The sequence below is a fragment of the Silene latifolia genome, chromosome 11, assembly GCF_048544455.1.
Source record: "Silene latifolia isolate original U9 population chromosome 11, ASM4854445v1, whole genome shotgun sequence".
Classification (NCBI taxonomy): domain Eukaryota; kingdom Viridiplantae; phylum Streptophyta; class Magnoliopsida; order Caryophyllales; family Caryophyllaceae; genus Silene; species Silene latifolia.
In genome coordinates this window covers 8,142,444-8,168,263 of record NC_133536.1, presented here as the reverse complement: position 1 = coordinate 8,168,263, position 25,820 = coordinate 8,142,444, and the positions used below count along the sequence as shown (strand labels likewise).

The 25,820-nt window shown below is 42.5% G+C and overlaps 3 protein-coding genes across 3 annotated transcripts; all 3 read left to right on the top strand.

Annotated features, from left to right (window-relative positions):
• Positions 1-13,635: 13,635 nt before the first annotated feature.
• On the top strand, positions 13,636-17,690 carry LOC141612832 (sulfite exporter TauE/SafE family protein 3-like). Its single transcript, XM_074431581.1, has 11 exons — positions 13,636-13,854; positions 14,798-14,957; positions 15,409-15,476; positions 15,551-15,575; positions 15,945-16,006; positions 16,102-16,188; positions 16,300-16,350; positions 16,441-16,668; positions 16,914-17,007; positions 17,170-17,310; positions 17,407-17,690. Exons 1-11 carry the CDS (start codon positions 13,636-13,638, stop codon positions 17,487-17,489), a joined length of 1,218 nt encoding a protein of 405 aa, XP_074287682.1. The 3' UTR covers positions 17,490-17,690.
• A 1,322-nt stretch (positions 17,691-19,012) lies between these two features.
• LOC141612831 (cysteine-rich repeat secretory protein 4-like) lies at positions 19,013-19,693 on the top strand. The gene has a single exon (XM_074431580.1). It carries the CDS (start codon positions 19,013-19,015, stop codon positions 19,691-19,693), a length of 681 nt encoding a protein of 226 aa, XP_074287681.1.
• A 755-nt stretch (positions 19,694-20,448) lies between these two features.
• Positions 20,449-25,676, top strand: LOC141610907 (sulfite exporter TauE/SafE family protein 3-like). The gene is made up of 10 exons (XM_074429218.1): positions 20,449-20,635; positions 22,148-22,307; positions 22,785-22,983; positions 23,249-23,313; positions 23,872-24,054; positions 24,153-24,203; positions 24,291-24,518; positions 24,602-24,695; positions 24,919-25,059; positions 25,160-25,676. Exons 3-10 carry the CDS (start codon positions 22,950-22,952, stop codon positions 25,273-25,275), a joined length of 912 nt encoding a protein of 303 aa, XP_074285319.1. The 5' UTR covers positions 20,449-20,635; positions 22,148-22,307; positions 22,785-22,949; the 3' UTR covers positions 25,276-25,676.
• Positions 25,677-25,820: the final 144 nt, after the last annotated feature.

Below are 25,820 nucleotides of genomic sequence, written 5' to 3'. Positions count from 1 at the left end.
ATCCTTCTCAGCCTCAAACAGCCTCATTGCCCGCGTTTCGTCCTCGTTAAGATAGACCCTGCTGGCGTCCATCTTAAGCTTACTCCGGGAGACATATTTGTCATGCTCCCCCTTACTCTCGCACCGCAAATTGACGCGGCTTTGGAAGGACCGGGGCAGCGGATAATCCTCCGGAACCTCGACGTATACCCACTGCCCCTTCCAGTCCTTGCAAGACGACAACTTGGAAACGGTAACGTAACCCGGCTCCGTCTGCACGCTGTACCACCCCGTGCCACCTAGGGTGGACGGCCGAAGATGATGAAGCCGGCGGAACAGGTTAACCGTTGGGGCCTCTCCCTTAAAAAGACAAAGCCACACGAAGCTGATAATCGTCCTGATGGCCAATGGATGCAGTTGGGCCACGGCGACGTTCATAGCTTTAATGATGGCAGCAACGTGTGCATTCAGAGGAAACCGGAGCCCATACTCCAGGTGTCTGATGTACACGCCGATACAGCCCTCGGGAGGGCAAAAGACCGCCTGACCTTCCTTAGGGACAACAATTTTATACCCCCTGCCGAAGGAGTAATGGTCTTCAAAAAGATCAGGACCGGAACAACTAGCGAACTTATTCGTCCAGGCACGATCAGGATTGATCGAACAGGCGTCGCCGTGATCCAAGAGATGCGGCCTCTCCTCATCAGAACGAGTCCTTTCCTCATCATCATCATCATCATCATCAATACCCTCCAAAAATTGCTCATCAATTTCAGGAGAAGGCGACTTAGGACCCCCAAACCCTATCGGGGTGACAACCAGTGGCTCCTCTTCATAAGGATGCGAGGGTTCGCCCCCCGGCGCAGAGGTATTGGGTCCGGCATCAGCAGAAGACATGTTGACAACAAATAATTAACAAGTAAAAAGTTGGAAAAATTTGTTTGATTACCTTGGAAAAAGTGCTACGCCGAGTAACGCTTTGAAGACTAGAGAGAAATTTCATCGAAAAACTAAGAGAGAGGAAATTTTTTGAGAAAATGAAGATTGTGCGGAAAATTGAGGGGCACACTGCTCTATTTATAGAGCAAAGCCCATTCAATTGACCAATCAGGGCAAAGCCCATGAAGCGTCCACCAACCGACACCAGGACACGTGTCACGCATACAGCCACGGAATGTCAATCGACACAACAGTTACCAAAATTCTTTGACACGCTCCTTGGTATGTACTTGGAAACCGGCCAGCTAATCAACCAAGCTTGGCAGCACCGGCCGGGGGCAATCAAAAGCACACGGCACTCTCAAACCTTGGTCTCGGCCAGCGCCTTCTTCTTTTCCACATTGGATGTCCATTACACAACCATGTGGAGGGGATATATGGTACGGCCTGAACAGAACCAAGGGAACAGAACCAAGCCGAAGAAGAAGAAGCCGATGGAGAAGTTCGGCATGCGCAGAATATATGTTTAACACTCATCGAAGGTCCATACCACGGCATAGACTACGCTGGGGGCAAATTGATGGGGCATATTCTGCACCCGTTGACCGAGTCAACATATTGAGCAAGGTCAAAGCCAAAAGACAACAAGTCAACGTATTAGACAGCCTAACCGACACAGCCTGTCGGCCTGCCACTTGGGTCTCGGTCTCGGCAACTAGCCAGCCGGGAAGCATATCCGCGTACTCACATCCAGTCCCCTCGGCATGAAGTCAACCGGGCCAGCCGGCCTGCCATGGGTCCCTCAGCCGAGGGTAGAACAGTCTTTCCACCTGCTCTGCCACTTGGCCACTACGTGACAAAAGGTGGAAGTCTATAAATACTCCACTTCTCTCATTGAGAAAAGGATCCGAAATATAACCTAAACATCTCTTAATCTGGTATAAACTCCCTTATCCCTCTACAATATACTTCGCCAAGTAACACACAACTTATCTCTTTAAGTTTACTGACTTGAGCGTCGGAGTGAGTACGCTCGGTACCAAGCCGAGCCCTCAGTTTGTTCATCTTAAACAGGAAAGAGCGAAAGGAAGAGTCAAGCTACGGCATCAGTCAACAAGCTCACGTGGTAACAACACTGCTCCGAAATTACACCCGGAACACCTTTTACTAAAATGGTAAGTTGAACTTGTCAAAGTTTTAAAGCTAGAAATGCTTTTTGCCATTTTGGTAAAATGTCACATGTTGAGTGTTTTGGGAAGAGTTTTCTGATTTTGATCAATGACTTGTGCTCCAAGCCTATAGCCTAACACTTACCATCACTCAAAGGCTATCAATTTTATATTGGATTTAATTAACCTAAGTTGTACTACTTAGATGATCAAATCCACTATAAATAGGGTGCCTTTGTGTGACGATCCATACACTTCGAACCCTTAGTTTTATTTATGCTATGTAGTTTCATTTCCTCTTGTATATTTTTAGTAATTCCTTTCCTAGTTTAGCATAGTTAGCATTAGCTTTTTCTTTCCCTAAATGGGTATATCGCTATTCTGAACTAAACTTGTAAAATCAATGTTTCCTGCTACCAGGATGTAAATATCAAATTTCCCTCTTTGGGGAGTACTAGTCAATCAAACATCTGCTTCCCACCAAGTTGCATTCTTATTGCTTGTTGTTGCTTTCTTGTGAATGACTCTTGCCTTCACTTTACTAACAAGCCCGTGTGTGTCGATCGAGACTAGGATTCCGACACCCACAACCCGAGACCGATTACGAATGCCTAGTGCTTGACAAACACTAGTGCTTGACGCTCTCGCTTGCATCCTTGTCGAGTGTTTAGACAAAGGTGCGCGTCACACCCCGACTCAAAGTTTCGGACCGTGACATTTGGTATCAGAGCCTGGTCTTCTTGACGGGCGGCTGTATACGATGGCAACAAAGGCGGTAGAACCGAGTGGGACTAAAAGTGATACTAAGGCCAAAGTGGCGGCTTTAGAGAAATTGATGGACGAGAAAATTCCATCCTTGGAGGCTCTCATTGTGAGTTTGGGGAATACTCACCAAGGAGTTGAGGAGACGGTAAAGGGGCATGCTGCCCGCTTCGAGGCCGTAGACGAGTCCATAGAGGGGCATGAGAGCCGCCTTGTGGCCGTCGAAGAGGCGATTCCGAAAGAGTATAACTCGGATATGGGTTATCTCTATGATAAAGTCGAGCAACTCGAGAACATGTGCAATACCTTGATGAAAATGGTCGCGGACGGGAGTTTTGGTGGAACTCCTAAGGTGAAGCCGCCTACACCCCTCAAGTATAGTGGGGCGAGAGATTCGAAAGAGTTCGATAACTTCATCTTCGACATGGAACAATACTTCCGAGTGAGTGCGCTCGACGAAGGTCTAAAGGTCAGCACCGCGAGTATGTACATAACGGACGACGCTAAACAATGGTGGCGCTCGAAACATGCCAAGATCGAGGCAGGGACCATTAGACTAGAGTCATGGGATGATTTCAAACGACTCTTCAAGGAACAATTCTACCCGGAGAACACCGATTTCCTAGCTCGAAGGAAATTAAAGAACTTGAAACATACAGGCTCGATTCGCGATTATGTGAAAGCGTATTCGGCTTGTATGTTGGAGATAGCGGACATGACCGAGAAGGATCGGGTGTTTCAGTTTATTGATGGTTTGAAGGAGTGGGCTCAGCGAGAAATCATGCGACAGCGACCTGAGTCCCTCTTAGCTGCGATGACGAATTTGAAAGGCTAGTTGACTATTACACGGAGCGCGAAACCTCCCAGAAGAAGGGATTCGCTGCAACGGGCGGAGGCAACCAAAGGTTTGGAGGGACGACTTCACAAGCAAGACCTCCCTCTACGGGTAATAGTCGGTTCCGTCCCGGAGGTGATAATAGGAGATGGGGTCCGACGAATTCCACCCCAACCTCTTCTAAGGGTAGTAATTCTGAAGCGTCGACTGCTAGGAAGCCGTTTGCGTGCTTCCTTTGTAGAGGACCGCACCGAATGTCCGAGTGCCCTCACCAGGGGGAGTTCAACACCCTTAAGAAGAATTTGTCCAAGATGTCGGTAGAACAGAATTCTGAGGGGATAGGCCATGATGCAGAGGGGTGCGATGATGATGAGGCCAGTGAGCAAGGAGAAATGGCTCGAATGGGGGCAGTCCACATGTTGTGCTCAATGGACAAAGGCGCCGAGCGCTCCGAGACCAAGCCCACGGAACTGATGTACGTGGAGATAAACGTCAATGGAAAGGCTACTCGAGCAATGATAGATACAGGAGCCTCCCATAATTTCGTCACCCCCGACGAAGCGAAGAGACTCGGAATGAAGTTGAACCGAGAAGGAGGAAGCATGAAAGCTGTCAACTCCAAAGCCTTGCCGATTCAGGGTGTGGCTAGAGAAGTGGTGATCAAGATGGGCGAATGGATGGGGAAGCTCGACTTCACCAGCGTCCCGATGGATGACTTCAAGATCGTCCTCGGCATGGATTTTCTGAAGCGGACCCCGACCTTTCTGGCGCCCCACAATGGGTCTTTAATAATGGTGGGATCAAAACCATGTCTTGTGAAAGCTGTTGAAGCTGACCGAAAGCAAAAGGGGCCACTCCTCTCGGCAATGCAGTTGAAGCGGGGACTTCAAAAGGGAGAGCCTACATACTTGTGTACAGTGTCCATGAAAGAAGACACCTTTGCTGAATGCTTAGACCCACAAGTAGAGAAGGTGCTAGGGGACAACAAGGACTTGATGCCCGATCAGCTACCTATGAGTCTGCCACCCCGACGTTCGGTAGACCATCAAATTGAATTACTCCCGGGCACAAGACCTCCTGCTCGAGGGCCATATCGGATGGCGCCTCCCGAACTAGCGGAACTACGAAGACAACTGGACGATCTGATTCGCTCGGGGTCGATACGGCCTTCCAAAGCTCCCTATGGAGCCCCTGTGCTCTTCCAGAAGAAACAGGACGATAGTCTGAGATTGTGTATCGACTACCGGGCTCTGAACAAGCTGACGGTGAGGAACCGCTACCCCATCCCATTGGTAGCGGATTTGTTCGATCAATTACAAGGCGTTGTATACTTCACCAAGCTCGACCTAAGATCTGGTTATCATCAAGTTCGAATTGCCGAAGGAGATGAGCCGAAGACTGCTTGCGTGACGAGGTATGGGTCTTTTGAATGGTTGGTCATGCCCTTTGGCTTGACGAACGCCCCTGCAACGTTTTGTACGTTGATGAACCATGTTTTCCACGAGTACCTGGACAAATTCGTGGTGGTTTATCTAGATGATATCGTTGTATATAGTCGCTCGTTGGCTGAACACGTAAAACACTTGGAGTTGGTGTTCGCGAAGCTACGAGAGAACCACATGTTCGTGAAGAGAGAGAAATGTGAATTTGCCCAACCCGAAGTGAATTTCCTTGGTCACATAATGGGCAAAGGCAAATTGAAGATGGATCCGAAGAAAATTGCCGCTATCAAGGACTGGGGAACCCCAAGGAATGTGTCTGAGCTCCGCTCTTTCTTGGGGCTCGCAAACTACTATCGAAGATTCATCCGAGCGTACTCGAAAATTGCTTCCCCGCTCACCGACTTGCTGAAGAAGGATAATAAGTGGGAGTGGTCTATCGATAAGAACAGGGCCTTTGAGAAGCTCAAGGAAGCAGTGGTACAGGAACCGGTCTTGGCATTACCGGATATCACGAAGCCTTTTGAAGTTGAGACAGATGCATCTGATTACGCCCTCGGGGGGGGTGCTCCAAGAGGGTCACCATGTGGCTTTCGAGAGCAGAAAGTTTAATGGAGCCAAGACTCGTTATGCGGTATAAGAGAAGGAACTCCTAGCTATTGTTCATTGCTTGCGGGGATGGAGGCATTATCTCTTGGGATCAAAGTTCGTGGTCAAGACTGATAATACCGCAGCATCTCACTTCTTGACTCAACCCAAGCTGACCAGCCGACAAGCTAGATGGCAAGAATTGTTGGCAGAGTTCGATGTGGAATTCGCTTACAGACCAGGAGCCGCAAACCGAGTCGCTGATGCCCTTAGCCGAAGATGTGATTTGGCCACATTACACACGATTGCTCATTTGTCTACCACCACAGTAGCTACCGACATTCAGGCTAAAGTGAAAGAGCACCTCGACCTGGACCCGGTGGCAAGGAATCTGAAACAATTAGCCATCGAAGGGAAGACTCACAAATTTTGGATGGAGAATGGCCTCTTGTTCACGAAGGGACATCGAATCTTTGTTCCAAAAGCGGCAGGGCTGCGAAAGATTCTCTTGCAAGAGTGCCACGATACATTGTGGGCAGGTCATCCAGGGTGGCAGAGAACCTTATGCCTACTGAAGAGAAGCTACTACTGGCCACAAGTGAAGGATGATGTAATGGAGTACACAAAGACCTGTCTGATCTGCCAACAAGACAAGGGAGAGAAACAGAAGCCGGGGGGCTACTAAATCCCTTACCGGTACCAACTCGTCCAGTCGTCCATGGGAAATTATCTCGATGGACTTCATATCTGGGTTACCGAAGGTAGGGGCTCTCAGTGTGATCCTTGTCGTTGTGGATCGCTTCTCGAAGTATGCCACATTCATTCCCCTTCCGAAGACGTGCAGTGCTGAAGAGACGGCCACGATGTTCTTTAAGAATGTTGTGAAATATTGGGGACTACCTCAAAGTATAGTCAGTGATCGTGACTCTCGCTTCACGGGACTATTTTGGGGAGAATTGTTCCAGCTCCTAGGCTCTAAACTTCGGATGTCCTCAAGTTACCATCCTCAAACAGATGGTCAGACGGAACGATTCAATAGCATGTTGGAAGAGTACTTGCGACATTTTGTGGGCGCAACCCAGATGGAGTGGGTGCGCCTCCTAGACGTTGCCCAGTTCTGTTTTAATGTTCAAACGAGCTCCTCTTCTAACAAGAGCCCGTTTGAGCTTGTCACAGGTCAACAACCATTATTGCCTCCCACAGTTGCAGATTCTTATGGTGGCCGGACGAAGAAAGCTCATGAGTTTGCTAAAGAATGGAATGTCAATGCTGAGATTGCTCGCGCTTACTTGGAGAAGGCATCCCGCCGCATGAAGAAGTGGGCAGATGCGAACCGGAGGCCAAGAGAGTTTAAGGTAGGCGACATGGTCATGGTGAAGTTGAATAAGGAGCAGATGAGATTTCTTAGGGGAAGAGACAAGCGGCTGGTGCGAAAGTATGAAGGCCCCATCCAAGTGATCAAGCGGATTGGGGAAGTTGCTTACAAGCTTGACCGCCCTGCCTGGATGAAGTGTTACTCGGTCTTCCATGTGAGCTACTTGAAGCCGTACCATCCACATCCTGAAGATCCAACCCGCAACAAGAGCAAGCGCGCCAACATCCGTTCCAATCAACTTCCAGCAACATCAGCCGACTAATCCAGCCTTGAAGACTTGCAGACTTGAAGAGTTCCAGCGTTGCCGAGGACGGCAACAGATTAGGTGGGGGAGAGTGTGACGATCCATACACTTCGAACCCTTAGTTTTATTTATGCTATGTAGTTTCATTTCCTCTTGTATATTTTTAGTAATTCCTTTCCTAGTTTAGCATAGTTAGCATTAGCTTTTTCTTTCCCTAAATGGGTATATCGCTATTCTGAACTAAACTTGTAAAATCAATGTTTCCTGCTACCAGGATGTAAATATCAAATTTCCCTCTTTGGGGAGTACTAGTCAATCAAACATCTGCTTCCCACCAAGTTGCCTTCTTATTGCTTGTTGTTGCTTTCTTGTGAATGACTCTTGCCTTCACTTTACTAACAAGCCCGTGTGTGTCGATCGAGACTAGGATTCCGACACTTACAACCCGAGACCGATTACGAATGCCTAGTGCTTGACAAACACTAGTGCTTGACGCTCTCGCTTGCATCCTTGTCGAGTGTTTAGACAAAGGTGCGCGTCACGCCCCGACTCAAAGTTTCGGACCGTGACACTTTGCATCATTTATTACCTAAGACTTTTATGAGCATTAATTGTTAAAACACTTTGCAAAACATCAGCTCTTGTTCTTCAACTTATTTGCAAAATTGTTTTCTATTTTAAAAGTCTTCAAACGTTTTTCAAAAGGGCTGTAAATCTCCATGTATCAGTTCGCTGCACTGTGACATAATGAGTTTGTTCCATGATTCTCGTGTTTAGGTCTTAATTGTGATCTCCATGTTCATTAAGTGAACGATTGAGATTCAAAGACTTTGTAAACCTGTGAGATAGAACTTAAGTCTTGAAGCGGAGTAGCTTTGAGCAAGTGAAAGTCTTGAAGCGGAGTAGCTTCAAGCAAATGCAACCGGAGTAGGTTGGCGAGTTATTTTCATTGTAAGGGGTTTAGTTGTTTGAGTAAATTTCTAAACAAGCAATAAAATAACGGTTGGACGTAGGCCTCGGAGTAGAGGCTGAACCAATTTTTTAAACATCGTCTTGTTTGTTCATTTACTTTTACGTTTGTTCTCCTTATTTATATATTGTTTATCTCGCAACTGAATCTACCTGCGTGTCACAGTGTTCAATACTGTGTCTCAGACCTGCTGATTGATTCAATCTTGTGAACTTAAAACGATTAAGTATCTCAAGTTTTCAACTTAAAAGGGATTCACTTAAGATTTTCATTGCTAAGAGTATTCAACTTAAAAAGTATTCACTTAATATCTTCATTGTTAAGTTGAAGAAAAAAAATACTCTTTCATTCATACTTTTCTGGTCTGTGCAACAGTCGACTTTACTGTGACATAGACTGAGCTGAATTCGAGTGTATATACTTCTAACTCAAATAGTTCTAAGTATAAACACCTCTATCATTTAACGTATTGTCCATATCAGTTTAGTCTATTGTCCTAGATTTCAAAGAAGTTTAATTCAAGATTAAAAATTTTAATTGGACACCTAATTCACCCCCTCCCCCTCTTAGGTATTCTCGTCCTTAACTCTTCATTAGCCCATTCATGGATATAACACATTCTTTGTTTGACATATAATCATAAGTCGACAGATATCACCTAGCTTAGTTGGTATGTCATGACTCATGACTCATGAGAGTTTGTGCTCATGATTTGGGCATAAATTTAAATCTCGTAAACAATAAAATCCCCTTTGTGCCTCCCTTTATTAAAAATAAATAAATAAATCTTAAGCCGATCATACGAATAACGATTCAATCATATATATGATAAATATTTTAGGTTTACCAGAAATTATCTTTTGCACATGATCCCTGAATATTAGTGTTACTCCGTATTAAGGTTTACGCAGTGGCGGATTTAGGGGGCTAGCAGGGGCGCTCGTCCCCGCTGGAAAATGAAAATTTTACAGGTTTTAGTTAAAATTTTCGATTCTTTTTCGAGTTTGTCTTATAGATTTACTTATTCATCCCCACTAATCTCAAATCCTGGCTCCGTGTCATGGTCCGGTACTTTTGCCGGATCGTGGCGCGCACCCTTGCCCGTCTCAAGGCAAGATGCAAGCGACAAGGATCTTCGAACTAGTGAAGGATCGCTCACTAGCACGATACTCGGGTCTCGGCAACACTCGAAAAGAATGAAAGCGAGAGCGTTAGGCACTAGTGTTTGTCAAGCACTAGGCACTCGTAATCGGTCTCGGGTGTGTGAGTCGGGATCCTAGTGTCGATCCCACAAACACGGCTTGTTAGTAAAGTGAAGGCTAAGAGTCGTTCACAACAAAGCAACAACAAGCAATACGAAGGCACAAGGTAGGAAGCAGATTTGTATTCACTAGTACTCCCTAAAGAGGGAAATATGATAGTTACATCCTGGTAGCGTGAAACATTGAAATTTCAAAACTAGTGTAGAATAGCGATATACCTATTTATGGAAAGCTATTCTAAAACTATGCTAGACTAAGAAAATATTTTACTACAATGTACAAGGGAAATGAAATTACATAAGTATGAAATAAATCTAAGGGTTCGAGTGTGCGGATCGTCACACTCTCCCCCACCTAATCTGTTGCCGCCCTCGGCAACACAAAAATCTTGAACGGTGCTTCAGTGAGACATCCTCGGTGAGATCTGACTGTCCATGCAGTGTTGGGGATTGTCTTGTACAACTTGGCTTGAATGTGCGCTTCGTCCCAAACAATGACTGGCCTCTTCGTCCCTTCAAGGATAGGCTGGAGTTCCTTGACATAGAAGCTGCCGAACATCATGTTCTCCAAATCCACCACGTGCTCCTTGTCTCTCGGGAAAGTCCACTTTGTCGCTGCTTGAAAAGACCTCTCTCGGGATTCCTTCAAGTACTGGCCCCAACGGACCTTCATCTTGTCTCTCGTCACTTCAGCACCTGCATTCAAGGGAATGTGAGATCTCCAGGACGCCGAATCAGCATTTCGGCGCGGCCCCCTGATGGTACGAGGCCTTATCTCTTGGGTCGTCTGACCCGCAAACCAGGACGTCGATTCAGCACATCGACGCGGCCCCCTGATGGTACGAGGCCTACTTTTTTGGGCATCTCGGCCCACATTGTCTACTCCTCGGTGAGGGGTAGACTCTTCTTTCGTCCCCCAGGCCACTTAGCATCGTAGTTAGCCTGGGTCTTGTTCGCCCTCGGCTCCACCGAACCTTTAGGCATTCTCCAAGGTCGCATCCCTTGTTTCGGCGTCGGTATCACCCTCATAGCCGAAATTCGATGTTGCCCCTTGTCTTCGTCGCTGTCTACCGTCTTCACTACGATAGACCCCATTAGTAGCATCGATCCGTCACTCGGTTTCAATACTACCAATGCTTTCTGAAAGAACTGCATCCCGAGTACTAACTTGAAGTCATCCAGTGGAACGGTGGTGAAGTCGAGCTCCCCTGCCCACTCACCCACTTGGACCGCGACCTTCTTAGCCACTCCTTGGACGCGTCTCAATTTCCCATTGACCGGCTTCAGGCAGCTGTTAGCATCCCGCAGAACTAGCCCCAACCGATCAGCTTCCTCTTTCGTAACAAAGTTGTGGGAGGCACCCGAGTCGATCAAGGCTCGTGCTTGCTTCCCATTCACCATCAAGTCCACGTACTTGAGCCCGTTAGATTTCTTGGCGCAGGAATCTTCGCACTTCCCCATCGCGCTAATCCTTTGAAGTGAGCCCATCCATGGTTGGTCTTCACCATCACTCGAGTCTTCGTTACACTCTTGGTGATAATCGGCCAACGCCCCATCAAGACGTTCTTGAGCCCCCTTCGGCATCTTCTTGAACATGGCATTGAAATCCGCTTTGTTCGGACAATCGGCCATCTTGTGAGGACCCTTGCACACAAAACATGCGAACGGTTTCTTCGTTGTGGAAGCAGTTGAGTTTCCTGCCTTCGAAGACGAGCTTGAGGGCGAGTTTGTAGTGCTCGCCGATTGGGCTTGACTTCCTTGCGAGCGAAACCGACTATTCCCAACTGAGATGGCGTTATTTTGTGGCCTTTGTCCGTTACCTCCACTTTGTGACGCACCAATATTCCCCGTTGGTGCCACAATTCTTGGTGCCTCTCGCTCCCCGTGAAAGTCGAGCAGGCGCTCCGCAGCCGATATGGCCGAAGACAGAGTCTTGGGATTCTGCCTCATGACCTCCTATTGTGCCCACCTCTTCAACCCATCAATGAATTCGAATGTCCTGTCCGTCTCGGATATTTCGGTAATCTCGAGCATGCACGCTGAGAATTCCCTCACATATTCCCGGATTGATTTGGTGTGCTTGATTTCCTTCAACTTCTTCCGAGCAACAAACTCCGTGTTCTCGGGGTAGAAGTGATCCTTCAAGATCCTCTTGAAGTCGGCCCACGATGTCACCGTAATCGTGCCCGCATCGATTTCCTTGTACCTAGCCCTCCACCACATCTTGGCATCGTCGACTAGATACATGCTTGCCGTGACAACTTCCGCGTCTTCGTCGAGCCCACTTACTTGGAAGTATTGCTCCATATCGAAGATAAAGTTATCGACCTCTTTCGAATCCCTCGCCCCATCGTAGGCACGAGGTGGAGGTGCCTTCACCTTATGGCTCCCCACAGATTTCCCGTCATTGGCCACCGCTTTCACGAGCGTGGCGCAAGTGTTCTCTAACATCTCGACCTTTCGATGCAGGTGATTGATCTCTTCCTCTCGATCATCGGGGATCGCACCACTGATCACTTGGATGCGGGTGTTCATCCCGTCCACCTTCGTCTCAAGGTCACAAACTGTCTTCTGCAACTCCTCGAGGCTCGCGGCCATTCGCATAACGATGCCCTCGAGTTTGGGAAGCTTGACGTTGATTGCTTCCTCTAAGGCATCCACTTGGTCCTCGATTGTTTCGCCCATTTTCTCGATCTCGATGAACAAATGCGGCGTGCAGAAACCCGTCCGAAGACCGGGCTCTGATACCAAATGTCACGGTCCGGTATTTTGCCGGATCGTGGCGCGCACCCTTGCCCGTCTCAAGGCAAGATGCAAGCGACAATGATCTTCGAACTAGTGAAGGATCGCTCACTAGCACGATACTCGGGTCTCGGCAACACTCGACAAGAATGAAAGCGGGAGCGTTAGGCACTAGTGTTTGTCAAGCACTAGGCACTCGTAATCGGTCTCGGGTGTGTGAGTCGGGATCCTAGTGTCGATCCCACAAACGCGGCTTGTTAGTAAAGTGAAGGCTAAGAGTCGTTCACAACAAAGCAACAACAAGCAATACGAAGGCACAAGGTATGAAGCAGATTTTCATTCACTAGTACTCCCTAAAGAGGGAAATATGATAGTTACATCCTGGTAGCATGAAACATTGAAATTTCAAAACTAGTGTAGAATAGCGATATACCTATTTATGGAAAGCTATTCTAAAACTATGCTAGACTAAGAAAATATTTTACTACAAATGTACAAGGGAAATGAAATTACATAAGTATGAAATAAATCTAAGGGTTCGAGTGTGCGGATCGTCACACTCCGCCACTAGGTATACGAAGTAAGATCTACTGATTGTTCCTCAACCATCAATTTAAACTATTTGATTAGATGATTCTCAAATATAGTGTCAGAGCCTTTAATGACCCTCAGGTCCCAAATTAAGAACCAATTATCGGACTTCAACCACCAGCTAGGTTGATGATTCTCTGAATTACATCAGGGCCATTTCTGTTGGTGTAAAGGGAGCCACAAGGGTACTGTTTTGATGCTGACGGGTTTTAAATCTTGGCGATTTCTGTAGAGTTGTAACTTTTGTATACGGTAAGAAAGGGACAATATAAATCGAAACGTGGGAGTAGAATAATGGCCATGCGTATTGAAGAGCTGAAGCAGTAAAACCAATATACCAATTCAACCAGTTCTGATTATAAATTGATGTAGAAGTCGTTATATAGCGATGTATGGAAGATAACAAATAGTAGCAATATAGCTGCAATTCTGCTACTATTCATTTATACTCCGAATTCCTGTCTTTGTTCATCCGTTTCTTCTTAATCTCGAAAAGTTGACATGTCTTCTTTTTCCTTGATGTACTTTGGCCTTTTGAACTTATCAAAGTCAGCTTATATTACACATTACTATAGTCGATCTATAACTGTATATATATTAATTTCAATTTATGTCGGTATTTTATGATGAATCGATCAATTTAACAATAACGCGCTCATTTTACTTCAAACCAAAACAAAAAAAAAACAAAAAAAAATTAAAAAATTAAAACATAAAAACATCATGTGTTCATCCTTGTTAATGTCGAAGCTTCGACATATTAGTTTTTGCTTTTGTTTTGTTTTTCTTATATCTGCTTGTTGGGTACTATGTGGTGTTTATGGGGCTGAAAGCAGCCGGAAGTACTCGAGAAAGGGAGCCTTTTCCGAGCCATCTATTGTCGATGGAGACGATGCTAGTGCTAAGCTGATCAATTTCCTGTTCTTGAAAGCATCCTCAAGCTATGCATATGTTTTGCAGGTGAGTATGTATTTTTGTAGTTGTTCACTTTGCTTTATTTTCTGTCATAAATTGTCACTTATACGGGTTTAAGATTAGTTATTGACAGATTCGACATCAAATCGTAATTTAACTACTCTATTAATAGAAATTTTGTATTCTTCTGTTATTAAGACATTATTAGAAACTTAGTTCGATTTATTTATTAAAATATTTGTCGCGGTATTGACCAAAATTCGTTGTGATGTGTGCATTTAAAGATTCACTTGAGAAAAACAATACAATTAAAAAGGCAAGTACAAAAAATAGTTTATCACAAATTATGTACAAAATTTGAAAATTGAGAGGAATGTAAAATAAAAGGAGAGGTCAACTAAAAGGAACTGGAAAATAAACAATATGTTGTGCGTAACAAACAGACTTCAGCGGTTAGTTTAGCTAGTAAAGTTTGGTACTCATGACACATGTTCAAAATTCTAGCCTTGTATCGTGAAGTAGCAAAGGAATGACTTATTTTTTCATGCAATTTGCCCTGTTCTTTTCTAAGCTTAATTTCACTTTCGTTTTCATTTCTCGTCAAATTTCTATTCGATTCGATTCACCCTAGTTTCATTCAGTTTAACTCAGCTTATCTCTTCACAAATTAACCCTTATTTCATCTTCATTCAGTTCAGCTCAGTTCCATTCAATTTGGTTCACTTCAGCTCAGCTCCTTTCGGCTGAAAAGAACGGGGCTAACCTACGGAGTATATGTGATTATGTAGTAGTCTTTTACATGCAGATGTCAACTTAGTTAGGAAAGTTTTGAGAGGTGGTGTTCAAATTCCGTCAGCATTAACATAGCCCATGTGACTTCCTTTACCCAAAAAAATACAAGAGTAATGTTGCATGCAATTGGCTCCATTCCCCGTTATAAAAAAAAAAAAGTCTAAAGCATTAGGGTAATGTTGTTGCTGCAAAACAGGAAATTGAAATCAGATGGAGATTAATCGTAGGCAGTGTGATTGGATTCAGTGGCGCGGCATTAGGAAGCGCAGGAGGTATCGGTGCAGGAGGAATATTCATTCCCATGCTTACTTTGGTTCTCGGATTTGATCCAAAGTCTTCTACTGCCATCTCCAAATGTATGAACTTGCACAATTCTTGATCTTACTTTTCATTGTTCATGGGGTGACCGCCTCTGCAAGCCCTGTTCCATCACCAGTCACCACTTACGTCGTATTCTTAACATGGATATATAGGTATGATCTTCGGGTTATCAGGTGCAACAGTATTTTGCAACCTTAAGCAAAGGCACCCTACAAAAAGCAAACCTCTTATAGACTATGATTTGGCTCTTCTTGTCCAACCAATGCTACTACTTGGGATTAGTACCGGAGTTACTTTGAATGTCGTTTTCGCCAATTGGATGGTCACAGTCTTGCTCCTTATAGTCTTCTTCAGTAAACTCTCTGTTTCTTCCTAGTATTTTTGCTTTGATAAACACAGGATTGCGTAATAGGAATAATTATAATAGTTGGGTCTCAACCATGATCGTTTTAACTCTGGTTTTACTTAATTTTCGATTTGATTTAGGCACATCGTCGAGGTCTTTATTCAAGGGTGTTGAAATGTGGAAGATGGAAACAGAAATGAAGATAAAGGTTATATAGCATCTTCTTATATCTGTTTTTATTTGTTTGTAATCTTACTGTTTCTTCTTTTTTTGACCTTTCAGGAAGCCGCTCTACGACAGACATCAGGTAATTAAATTCTTTTCTCAGCTGAAGGTTGGAGTCCCTGATCGGTTTTATATTCTAACACGCCCCCTCAGACGAATGCCCATTGCGTGCTTGAGTGTCGATGCAATGCAGGCCTCCCCATATTTGATGCTAAATATGCCACTTTAGAAATAAGAGGTGGTACGATTTGAACCCGTGACCTTTTGGTCACACTGGCTCTGTCGCTCTGATACCATGTCAAGATACCATCTCAACCAAAAACTTAAGCTGGTTGTTGGAGTCCCATGATCGGTTTTATATTCTTACAATTTCATCCTAAATTAAATTTACTTTGTTGCCCTCAGTTAGCGCGCAGTAAGAGCTGATTAAATGTTAATATGAATATATCAGGTGAAACTGGAGCTGAAACACTGCAGACACCACTACTCGGACGTCCTGTCGAACAACCAAGGGTAAGATCATATCGAATACAGATTTCTACATCTGTTTGTCTTTAACAGTGATCAAATTCGAGCTCAATGAAAACACTTCTTGCATTATCGATCAGGTTTCTTTAGTCGGAAATGTGAAGTGGAAGCAATTGACTATGCTCATATTAGTATGGCTTACATTTCTTGCCATCCAAATCTTTAAGGTACTACACAAATACGCAAGCAATTAACTCGTCTTTCAAGAAAAAATGTCGACTTTTGATATCCAATGTGATGATCGACTGACCGTATATGTTAAATTTGCTTGATTACAGGAATTCACGACAACCTGCTCGACTGCATATTGGGTGTTGTACTTGCTACAAGTATAGAACACTTTTCAATATTTAGTTAAATTTCCGATTTATGATTATTTGTCCAATTTGTGAACTCGCTCGCTCCACTAATATATCCAGATTCCGGTGGCTTATGGGGCAAGCTTTTATCAAGCACTTAGACAGAAGAGAAAGAGTAGAGAAATAGACCACAGTACAGATGAAGAACCAGTTGGCTACATTTCTATTCGACAACTTCTTTTTCAGTCCTTGGTAGCACTACTAGCCGGTATGATTGGTGGCCTTCTTGGTCTTGGTGGCGGGTTTCTTTTGAGTCCATTGTTTCTAGAGATCGGTATTATTCCTCAGGTATATACTGTCTCATATCGACTATGTTACACTGATTTTTTTGGTGTAAAGAGAGCCACAAGGGCAAATATAGGCATGAACCCAGGTCATGAGCACCACCTGTCGTGATTTTACCAGCTAAGCTAGCTGACATCTGCTTAGGAGTTAGGAGTTAAAACAAGCTCTTTTATAATTATGTATCTTCTTGTATTCCCTTCTTTCCAACATGACTTAATGTCGAATACTTCTAACTACTTGTTTATCAGGTATCGAGTGCCACAGCGACCTTTGTAATGACATTCTCTGCATCCCTGTGTGTGATTGAGTATTACCTCCTCAATAGATTCCCATTACTTTACGGTACACCTTTGATTGCATACTAAATATTTTGTTTTTTCCTTGATGGTATCGCGTTTAAGCTCCATATTACACTCCTTCACACCGTAGGCAAAATAATTGCAATTTGCAAGTGACGAAAGTTGTTCAATTTTCTGTTTATCAATGTCGTTGGTTGTGTTGCAGCAATATACTTCGCCAGCATAGCTATCATTGCTTCGCTCATTGGGCAATTCGTAGTTAAAAATTGGATAGCAAGAGCCGGAAGACCATCGTTAATCGTCTTCATTTTGTCATCCATCATACTTGTCAGTGCTATTTTACTTGGTAATGTTACACATCCTTATTAAACTCTTGTATTTCGATTTTTATGCTTAAAATGGTAGTAAACTTTAGCTCGTCGTCTCTTTTTTTTTTCCGCAGGTGGGACAGGAATATCGGACATGATCTACAAGATAAATCACAATGAGTACATGGGATTCGAAGACCTTTGTGGTCTTCCATAAGACGCGTCTTCTGTCTCCTGTCGCGCCTAGGCTTAATGGTCGAAACAAACTATCTTGTGACAGACGAGGAAAACAAGCTATGCTTTGATATACGGCTGAAATCCCGTCCTAATATTTTATTTTCAGTTTAGCATAATTGTTGTTCGTTGATAATATATATGACTCGAACTTGATGATTTACTTATAGAAGTTTTGCACAATTGACTCATGTTTTGATGTAGAATGTCCAAAATTAATAAATTAATCGTCCTAGAAGAATTATTATATGCCTATAAATCGAATTATTCTCATCGCGTCGTTTCAATGTATTCATACAATTATATGGGAGACTAATTTCCTTTCGGGTACATGTACTACCTTTTTTTTTTCTCAGTTCATAGACTATACATCTGAGGTAGTACCTCTTATTGTTTATTTTCTGAGTTTTATTTTAAAGTTTTTGAGTTATGCTTTCGTATAAAGTTTTTGAGCACATTTACTAAAACATTACACTAAAAAAATATAATATTGCTCAAAAACTATATTTATAAATGGTAATATGCTCAGAAAAAATGTATATATGCTCAAAAACTACAAGGTCTGAGGTACTACCTCAGATGCGTAATCCTTTTTCTCTTTTTTTTTACCGACAACAAAACCCGAGTTTGAGCATATGGAACTGCCTTCAAGAATGAACTTAAAAATACGAGAAGTTAACCGTCTAAAATCATACATTTCGTTCCAAATCTATTGACCTTATTCGACTTGGTCATAATTGACATCAACTTTGACAATTAGCCAATTAAGATTTGTCCATGTTTAATTTATCAAGACAAGTATTCTCATAATTAATATTTTTAAGTAAGCTGTCGTAAAAACGACATAAAACGGGATAATACAGTTCTTCGCGTAGACATTCATCTTGCTCAATTCGTGGTCGTCACATTGCTAATCTACGAGCCATGTGACGACCACGAATTGAGAAAGATTACTTAAAATATTAATATGAGAATACTTGCCTAAGAGGAATCATAGTCCTCTAATCTAGGACTACGATTCCTCTTAGATGACATTCACCTTGCTCAATTCGTGGTCGTCGCCGATCTTGTTGATCGTAGTCCTCTAATCTGCGATCAACAAGATCGGCGACTAACCGAAGGAATGCTTTCCTATAATTTCCATCTATTTAATCAAGTCAACCAGAGAATGTTCAACAACTTACTCAATGTAAGCTCAAGTTGAACATTAGTTAAATAAAATTGACTAAATATACCGAAAACTGAATAATAATGTTAATCCTTCGTCAACCATGTTAAAAGGAGTGGAGGCGGTGTCTTTGGACCTAATCCAGTGCAGTATCAAACTATCAACAGGTCTATTCCTCCCACATTTGCTCTTACGTCGAAAGCCTAACCATGTTGATGCCTTGGTTAGATATCCACACCACGAAAACCGCCCTACGATTATTAGCACCTATGTTCATTTTCAGCTTACAATTCTACCCAAAAATTGCCATTACTATAACCCAAGGTACGCACTATATTATGCACAAGTGCGAAAAGAGCAACGACACGTATATCGCTGGCACCACCTTCGAATCAACCCTCAACACCACCTTGTTTTCGATCCTACCCGCTAAGGCCTTGCAAGCCACCTTCGGGAACTTCACGAATGGCACGGGAATTGACCAAGTCAACGCCCTTTTCTACTGCAGGGGAAACGTCGATACTTCAGTTTGTCATGATTGTGTTCAGGCTGCAGCTGATAAAATCGCCAAGCAATGCCGATTTCTAAAAGAAGCCATTGTTTGGTTCGAGGAGTGCACATTGCGTTATGCTAATCGAAGTATTTTGTCCGTTGATGAGGAAGATCCAGTGTATATATACACTAATACCACTGGCATAATAAATGATGATTTATTAAATCCCTTCGCGGATGAATTTGATAGCGCCATGGCTGAGCTTATTCATCAAGCTGCTAACTCGAGAAACCTGCAAGGTTTCGCGACAGCCCAATTAAATATATCTTCTACCGAGGATTTGCATTTTGCTGTGCAATGTAGTCCGGATATTAGCGGGGTGGCGTGTCAGAGATGCTTGAATTCTGGTTTAAAGCAAAGAGATAAATGGGCTGACACCATGATATTCATGCCTAGTTGCTTCATAAGGGTCGATCTGTATAACTCGACAGCTTTTTCAATCCCAACCGGTGCCCACAACTCATAATAGTACGATATTGTCCGCTTTGGGCCAAGCCATCACGGATTTACTCTTGGGCTCCTTCCAAAAGGCCTCGTACTATTATGTTGGTAGAATAGGGTATACTTCTGGCTCATATTGAGATTACTATTTTGTTGGTAGAATAGGGTATACTTCTGGCTCATATTGAGCGCGTGTATTACCGTGTTACATCTCTTTTCTTCTTTTGAGATTACTATTTTGTTGGTAGAATAGGGTATACTTCTGGCTCATATTGAGCGCGTGTATACCGGTCTACTTTTGTACTATTATCTCCACAATAGTAAATTTGCTCTCCTTCCGGGTGGACGTAGCCAGTTATTTGACTGGTGAACCACGTATATCTGTATCACTTTATTTGTTATTCGCTATTATTTTGTTCTTATCACCCTAATCAACTAACTATTTGGTAACGGGACGCCTCCGTTACAACAGCTTCGGCCTATAATATATTTTCCTAATATTCCTAATATAATATTCTACCTAATATTCTCTAATACAAACAACAATAATGATCAACTTGATGCTACTGTTTCTTTACTGAATCTTTGTATAAAAGAGAACGACTAGCAGTATTTTAGTGCATATCGACATCATCAAACAAGTCAAACAGCAACGAGGAACTCCACTGCATACATTTAAAACAGGATGTAATACATATCCTTTGAAATTATCAAATTTAGCCAAACATATATGATCAAAACACATATATGAATCAGATATCGAAAAATTATTATAACTTTATGGCTAAGCTTAAACAACTAGTCCGATTTTCTTATTTTTCTCTAGTCATTGTTTCTTGTGTAATATGTCTTGTGTATGGAGCGGAAGGCATAACAGCGCCTTCTGTTGACTCGGACGAGGTTACACAATGGGATTTGTTTGCGAAATTTGTCAAAAGCTTGAAAGGCCCCTCGCGCCACACACACTGTTAGAACACATTAGATTGATGATGCCAAGTCCCCTTGTTATTTGATTGTTTGCTCTTAGTTGAAACAATTAGTGAATGAAGCAATCAAATGGACTTTCAACAATGATTCAAGATGATCAAGCCAATCAAGGAAGTCAAGACAATGATACTTTCCACAGCCATAGTCGATATATGTAAGAGTAAGTGTAACATTCTCATTTTAGTCAAGTAATAGCAAAACCATGCAACGGGTACGTTTGTCACGTGGTTTCGGTACTATCATACGGAGGAGTTTTCGTCCAAATGTTTTTAAGTGTCAAAACTTTGCAAACTTTAAACCTTAAACATTTGAATTTTCGTAAACTTGAAAACAATCAAATTTTGAGTTATGCCCACTTGACTAAGCCTCTAGATTTGTGCAAACACCTTTTACCAAAATGGCAAAGAAGACTTGTCAAACTTCTAAAGTAAGAAAGGCTTTTTGCCATTTCGGTAAATTGTCACATGTTGAGTGTAGAAGCTTAAGTTTTCTGATTTCTTAAGCCCCAAGCCTACAAGTCTAACACTTACCATCACTCAAAGCTATCATTTTAATATTGGATTTAATCTTTCAAAGTGTACTTACCTAAGACTTAAATCCACTATAAATAGAGTGTCTTAGTCACATTTATTTCTTAAGACTTCCAAAGCATTTATTGTAAAAACCTTGCAAATCATTTATGCATTGAAAGCTTTGTTCTTCAAGCATTTGCAAAACGTTTTTCTGATTTTAAGTCTTCAAAACTGTTTTTCGAAAAAGCTGTAAAACCTCCAAGTATCAGTTCGCTGTACTGTGACATGATGAGTTTGTTCCATGATTCTCGTGTTAGATCTTCATTGTAATCTCCATGTTCATTTAAGTGAACTCTTGAGATTCAAGATTCTGTAACACCTTGAGATAGAACCCATAAACTCTTGAAGCGGAGTAGCTTTAAGTTTGAGTGCAACCGGAGTAGGTTGGCGAGTTATTTTCATTGTAAGGGGTTTAGTAAGTTTGAGTAAATTTCTAAACAAGCAATAAAATAACGGTTGGACGTAGGCCTCGGAGTAGAGGCTGAACCAATTTTTTAAATGTCGTTTGTTTGTTCATTTACTTTTACGTTCTTCCACTTTGCTATTTCTCGCATGTACCTAATCAAGTTCTCGTGTCACACCACCTATACCGTGACATAGAATCTGCTTGTACCTTCTTGTGAACTTACCTTCAATTAAGTTTCTCAAGTCTTGTACTTCTTTATTCTTAGCTTAAAGTAGTTAATTAACTAAGTTAAGAATAAAATTTTTAAAAGGTACACCTAATTCACCCCTCCCCCTCTTAGGTGTTAATCGTTCTTAACTCTTCACACACGTTTGGCCTAAGTGAGTAATAATATAGCTAGTAGCGAATCTTACAAAGGCTGGATAGAGTCCCGACCCCCTTAAGTTTAATTAATACGTTGTGTTTGATAGATGAACCATCTCAACCAAAACCATAATTATTCCTATTATAACAGGAGCTGAAGATTGGATGGACAATAATAGTAGGTTCATTAATAGCATTTTTCGGAGCTGCATTTGGGAGTGCTGGAGGTGTTGGAGCTGGCGGAATTTTTGTTCCTATGCTTACTTTGGTCATTGGCTTCGATGCTAAATCTTCTGCTGCCATCTCGAAATGTATGTATGTTTTCATGTCGTACTTTTCATTTATCAATCTCTATATATGTAAGTCATTCACATCAACATTACCCCAATACCTTAAAGGCTCGTGTCCTTAACATGCAAGAGGGTCATATTTACATGGCTAATAACGAAGTTAGGGGTAGCTAGCCGGGACAGTCCCCCGACTTTATTTCACAAGGATAATTGGCGACTGTTTTCGGTCGCCCGCTTTTTTTTTTCTGTCGCCAAATTGGCGACTGTGAATGCAGTCGCCTTCTTTAGTCGCCCTTATCGTGTTTTCTTGTAGTGAAATCATCCCCCATCGTCTCCCCCTTGCCCCTCAACCTTCGAGTTTTGGCTCCACGTCTATACGCAGTCTTACCCTTGTGTTGATTCAACCCACAAATATTGTTTCGGAAAACCTTGGTTAGAAAACATGTCTATTTGATTGCTTTTTCATGATTTCTTATGGTAAAACCTATATATGGACAGGCATGATCATGGGGTTATCACCGCGACAGCTTGTTTCAATCTCGCAAAAGGCACCCAACACTTAATCGTCCGATTATAGATTATGACTTGGCTCTTATTGTTCACCAATGCTACTACTTGGGATCGAAGATCGGAGTCACTTTGAATGTCATTTTCGCCAACTGGATGGTTACAATCTTGCTGATAATAGCATTCCTAGGTAATTTTTTTCTTTCCTTGTTAACCTGGTCGAAAGGGAGCCTTGGCGCACTGGTAAAGGTATTGCTTTGTGACCGTGAGGTCACGGGTTCAAGTCCTTGGAGCGGCCTCTTGCCAAAGTGGCAAGCCTTTACACCGTTGTGGTGGGACCCTTCTCTGGACCCTCGCCTAGCGGGGACGCCATCGTGTATCGGGCTGCCCTTTTCTTATTAACCTGGTCATATTGACAGGTACAGCCTTACTGATGGTATATTTGTTTTGATTAGGCACCTCGACGAGGTCGTTTTTCAAAGGTGTAGAAATGTGGAAGAAGGAAACCATAAAGAAGAAGGTTATAACTTATAACATCTTCCGAACTACTGTCATCTTTCCCTTTGATATTTGGGATATTCTCTCGTGTACCCCTGTAACTTTTTCATTTTCTAAGATATACCCTCTTTTCTTGCAAAAAAAACTTTGACCGTCAATAACTCAGGACTACAAATTCAGAATACAATAAACTTTTTTTTCAAATTGAACGTCTTTAAGAGGTCTTCGGTTTGAAAAAGAATTCACCGGCGTCTCAACTCGTAGTCGGGAATTATGGTCGGTCAAAATTTATTCGTTAAAAAAACTTTGACCAACCATAACTACAGGATACGAGTTCAAAAAGCGGTGAATTGTTTTTTCAAATTTAAGGTCTTGACGAGATAACTGGTTTGGAAAAAAAAAATTACCGTTTTCTGAACACGTAACACGGAATTATTATCGGTCAAAGTTTTTTGAAAAACGAGGGGTACACCTTAGAAAACGAAAAAGTTCAGGAGTACACGAGAGAATATCCCTTGATATTTTGTGAGGTTTTTTCGAGTTTCTAGTCTCATAAGTTTCTTATTTCGAACTATTCCAGGAGTCGGCTCAACATGTAAAATCAGGTGGTGGTGGTGAAAGTAGTGGCGGTGAAATTAACAGGTCATTACTTGGAGGTCCAAGTGAGCCACACAAGGTTTCTTTAGCTGAAAATGTGAACTGGAAGCAATTATGGATACTTGTCACAGTATGGCTTACATTTCTGGCCATACAAATCGTCAAGGTTATCTCCTATGACTCCGATAATGATTGTACTATAACGACATTACCTCGAAAATGTGAAATTAACAGCGACCGTTTGTATAACTGATATTGCAACAGGATTTCACAGACACCTGTTCACTAGCATTCTGGGTGCTGAACTTGTTACAAGTAAGAATCCTGCTGTTTTTTTTTAATGTTTAATAAGTTGATATATATACCTCGAAAATTTGGCATTGATTCAATGTCTGAAATCAGATTCCGGTGGCTGTTGGAGTTACATTATACCAAGCAATTAAATTGATTCGGAGGAGAAGAGTCGCAGATAACTTGATGGAAGACACAGAAGATTGGGAAGTGAGAACCCCACAGCTTATTTTCTGCGCGTTGGTCTCGTTGTTGGCTGGTACCCTTGGTGGATTACTCGGTCTTGGTGGCGGCTTTCTTTTGGGACCCATGTTTTTAGAGATGGGCATCATTCCTCAGGTATAATTATTCTGCAACATTCAGATATCAGAGATACATATGGTTCGTACTCGTTGCTCCTGCTGACGGTTGTTTACTTGAAGGTATCAAGTGCCACAGCAACCTTTGTAATGACCTTCTCTGCTTCTATCTGCGCGATTGAATATTACCTCCTTGACCGATTCCCAGTACCCTATGGTAAGTGCAGTAAGTGGATTATACATCCGATGTATTACCACCAGTATTATAGGTATTATAGTTTTTGAGCATTATAATGAAATTTTTGAGTTTTTTTTGATAAATTTTATTTTTATTATAAAGTTTCTGAGTTCGTTCACTAAAGAACTTACTCTCAAATCAAATTCATGCTTAGTTTGCCAGAAGAAAGTGAATCGTCTAACCGGTTGCCTGGTGTCTGTAGCTGCTTACCTGACTGTAATAGCAATAGTCGCTTCGATTGTGGGCCAATACGTGGTGAAAAAATGGATAGCAAGAGCGGGAAGAGCATCCCTGATCGTCTTTATTCTGTCGACCATCATATTTGCGAGTGCTATTTTACTCGGTAACTCCATACTTCCTTAAATCTAAGGTTTTTGATTTTCCTACTCGATTTTAAGTTTTGGTAAAAATCTTAGCTCCGCTCTTCGTTTAATTTTCCTCAGGTGGGGAAGGTATAGTTGACATGATCCACAAGATCAAGCATAATGAGTACATGGGATTTGAAGACCTCTGCAGTTCTGGAGGCGACGAAGAACTTACTCGCCGCCTAGCCTTTTAATACTCGAAACAAGCTACGCAAATGACCGGCTTGATCTATCATCTAACCGTAATGCTACTACATGTTTAAATTTAACACCACGGTTAACTGTTTGTTAACCATTACTCATACACTTCGAATCTACGAAGCCATCATCATGGCCGATTTAGAGACTTTCCGCAGTTGTTCAATTTTGCGTGTCTAAGCAAGTCGCATATGACAGTACAATATTTGACGGATTGAACGACACTTCCATCCGACATATTACAAAAACTTCTTGTGTTATATTCGCTGATTGATTATATCTACGGAATAACAAAGTAGATGAGACGGTTTGAGACGGTTATGTGAAACCGGCTCATTAACGCTTAACCGGTTTACTAAACCATATAAAAACAACAGTCGCAACATCGTATTATTCATATAGATACAAATTACGATTGTGCATTACACGGTCACAAAACTTGCAAGTCGCAAGTAACAAATAACACAACTAAACTCAAAACAACCTAACCCGGCTTGTCTAACCCGAACACGAACATAACTTCAAATGATCAAAACTCGAA

Bases quoted from the DNA above. Each gene is read 5' to 3' on its own strand.
- LOC141610907 (XM_074429218.1), top strand. From the start codon at position 22,950: ATGGTTACAATCTTGCTGATAATAGCATTCCTAG. The intron at 24,519-24,601 runs GTATAATTATTC...GTTTACTTGAAG, and splicing joins AGATGGGCATCATTCCTCAG to GTATCAAGTGCCACAGCAAC. The intron at 24,696-24,918 runs GTAAGTGCAGTA...TGGTGTCTGTAG, and splicing joins CCGATTCCCAGTACCCTATG to CTGCTTACCTGACTGTAATA.
- LOC141612832 (XM_074431581.1), top strand. From the start codon at position 13,636: ATGTCGAAGCTTCGACATATTAGTTTTTGCTTTTGTTTTGTTTTTCTT. The intron at 14,958-15,408 runs GTATGAACTTGC...GATTTGATTTAG, and splicing joins TTCTACTGCCATCTCCAAAT to GCACATCGTCGAGGTCTTTA. The intron at 15,576-15,944 runs GTAATTAAATTC...TGAATATATCAG, and splicing joins CGCTCTACGACAGACATCAG to GTGAAACTGGAGCTGAAACA.
- LOC141612831 (XM_074431580.1), top strand. From the start codon at position 19,013: ATGCACAAGTGCGAAAAGAGCAACGACACGTATATCGCTGGCACCACC.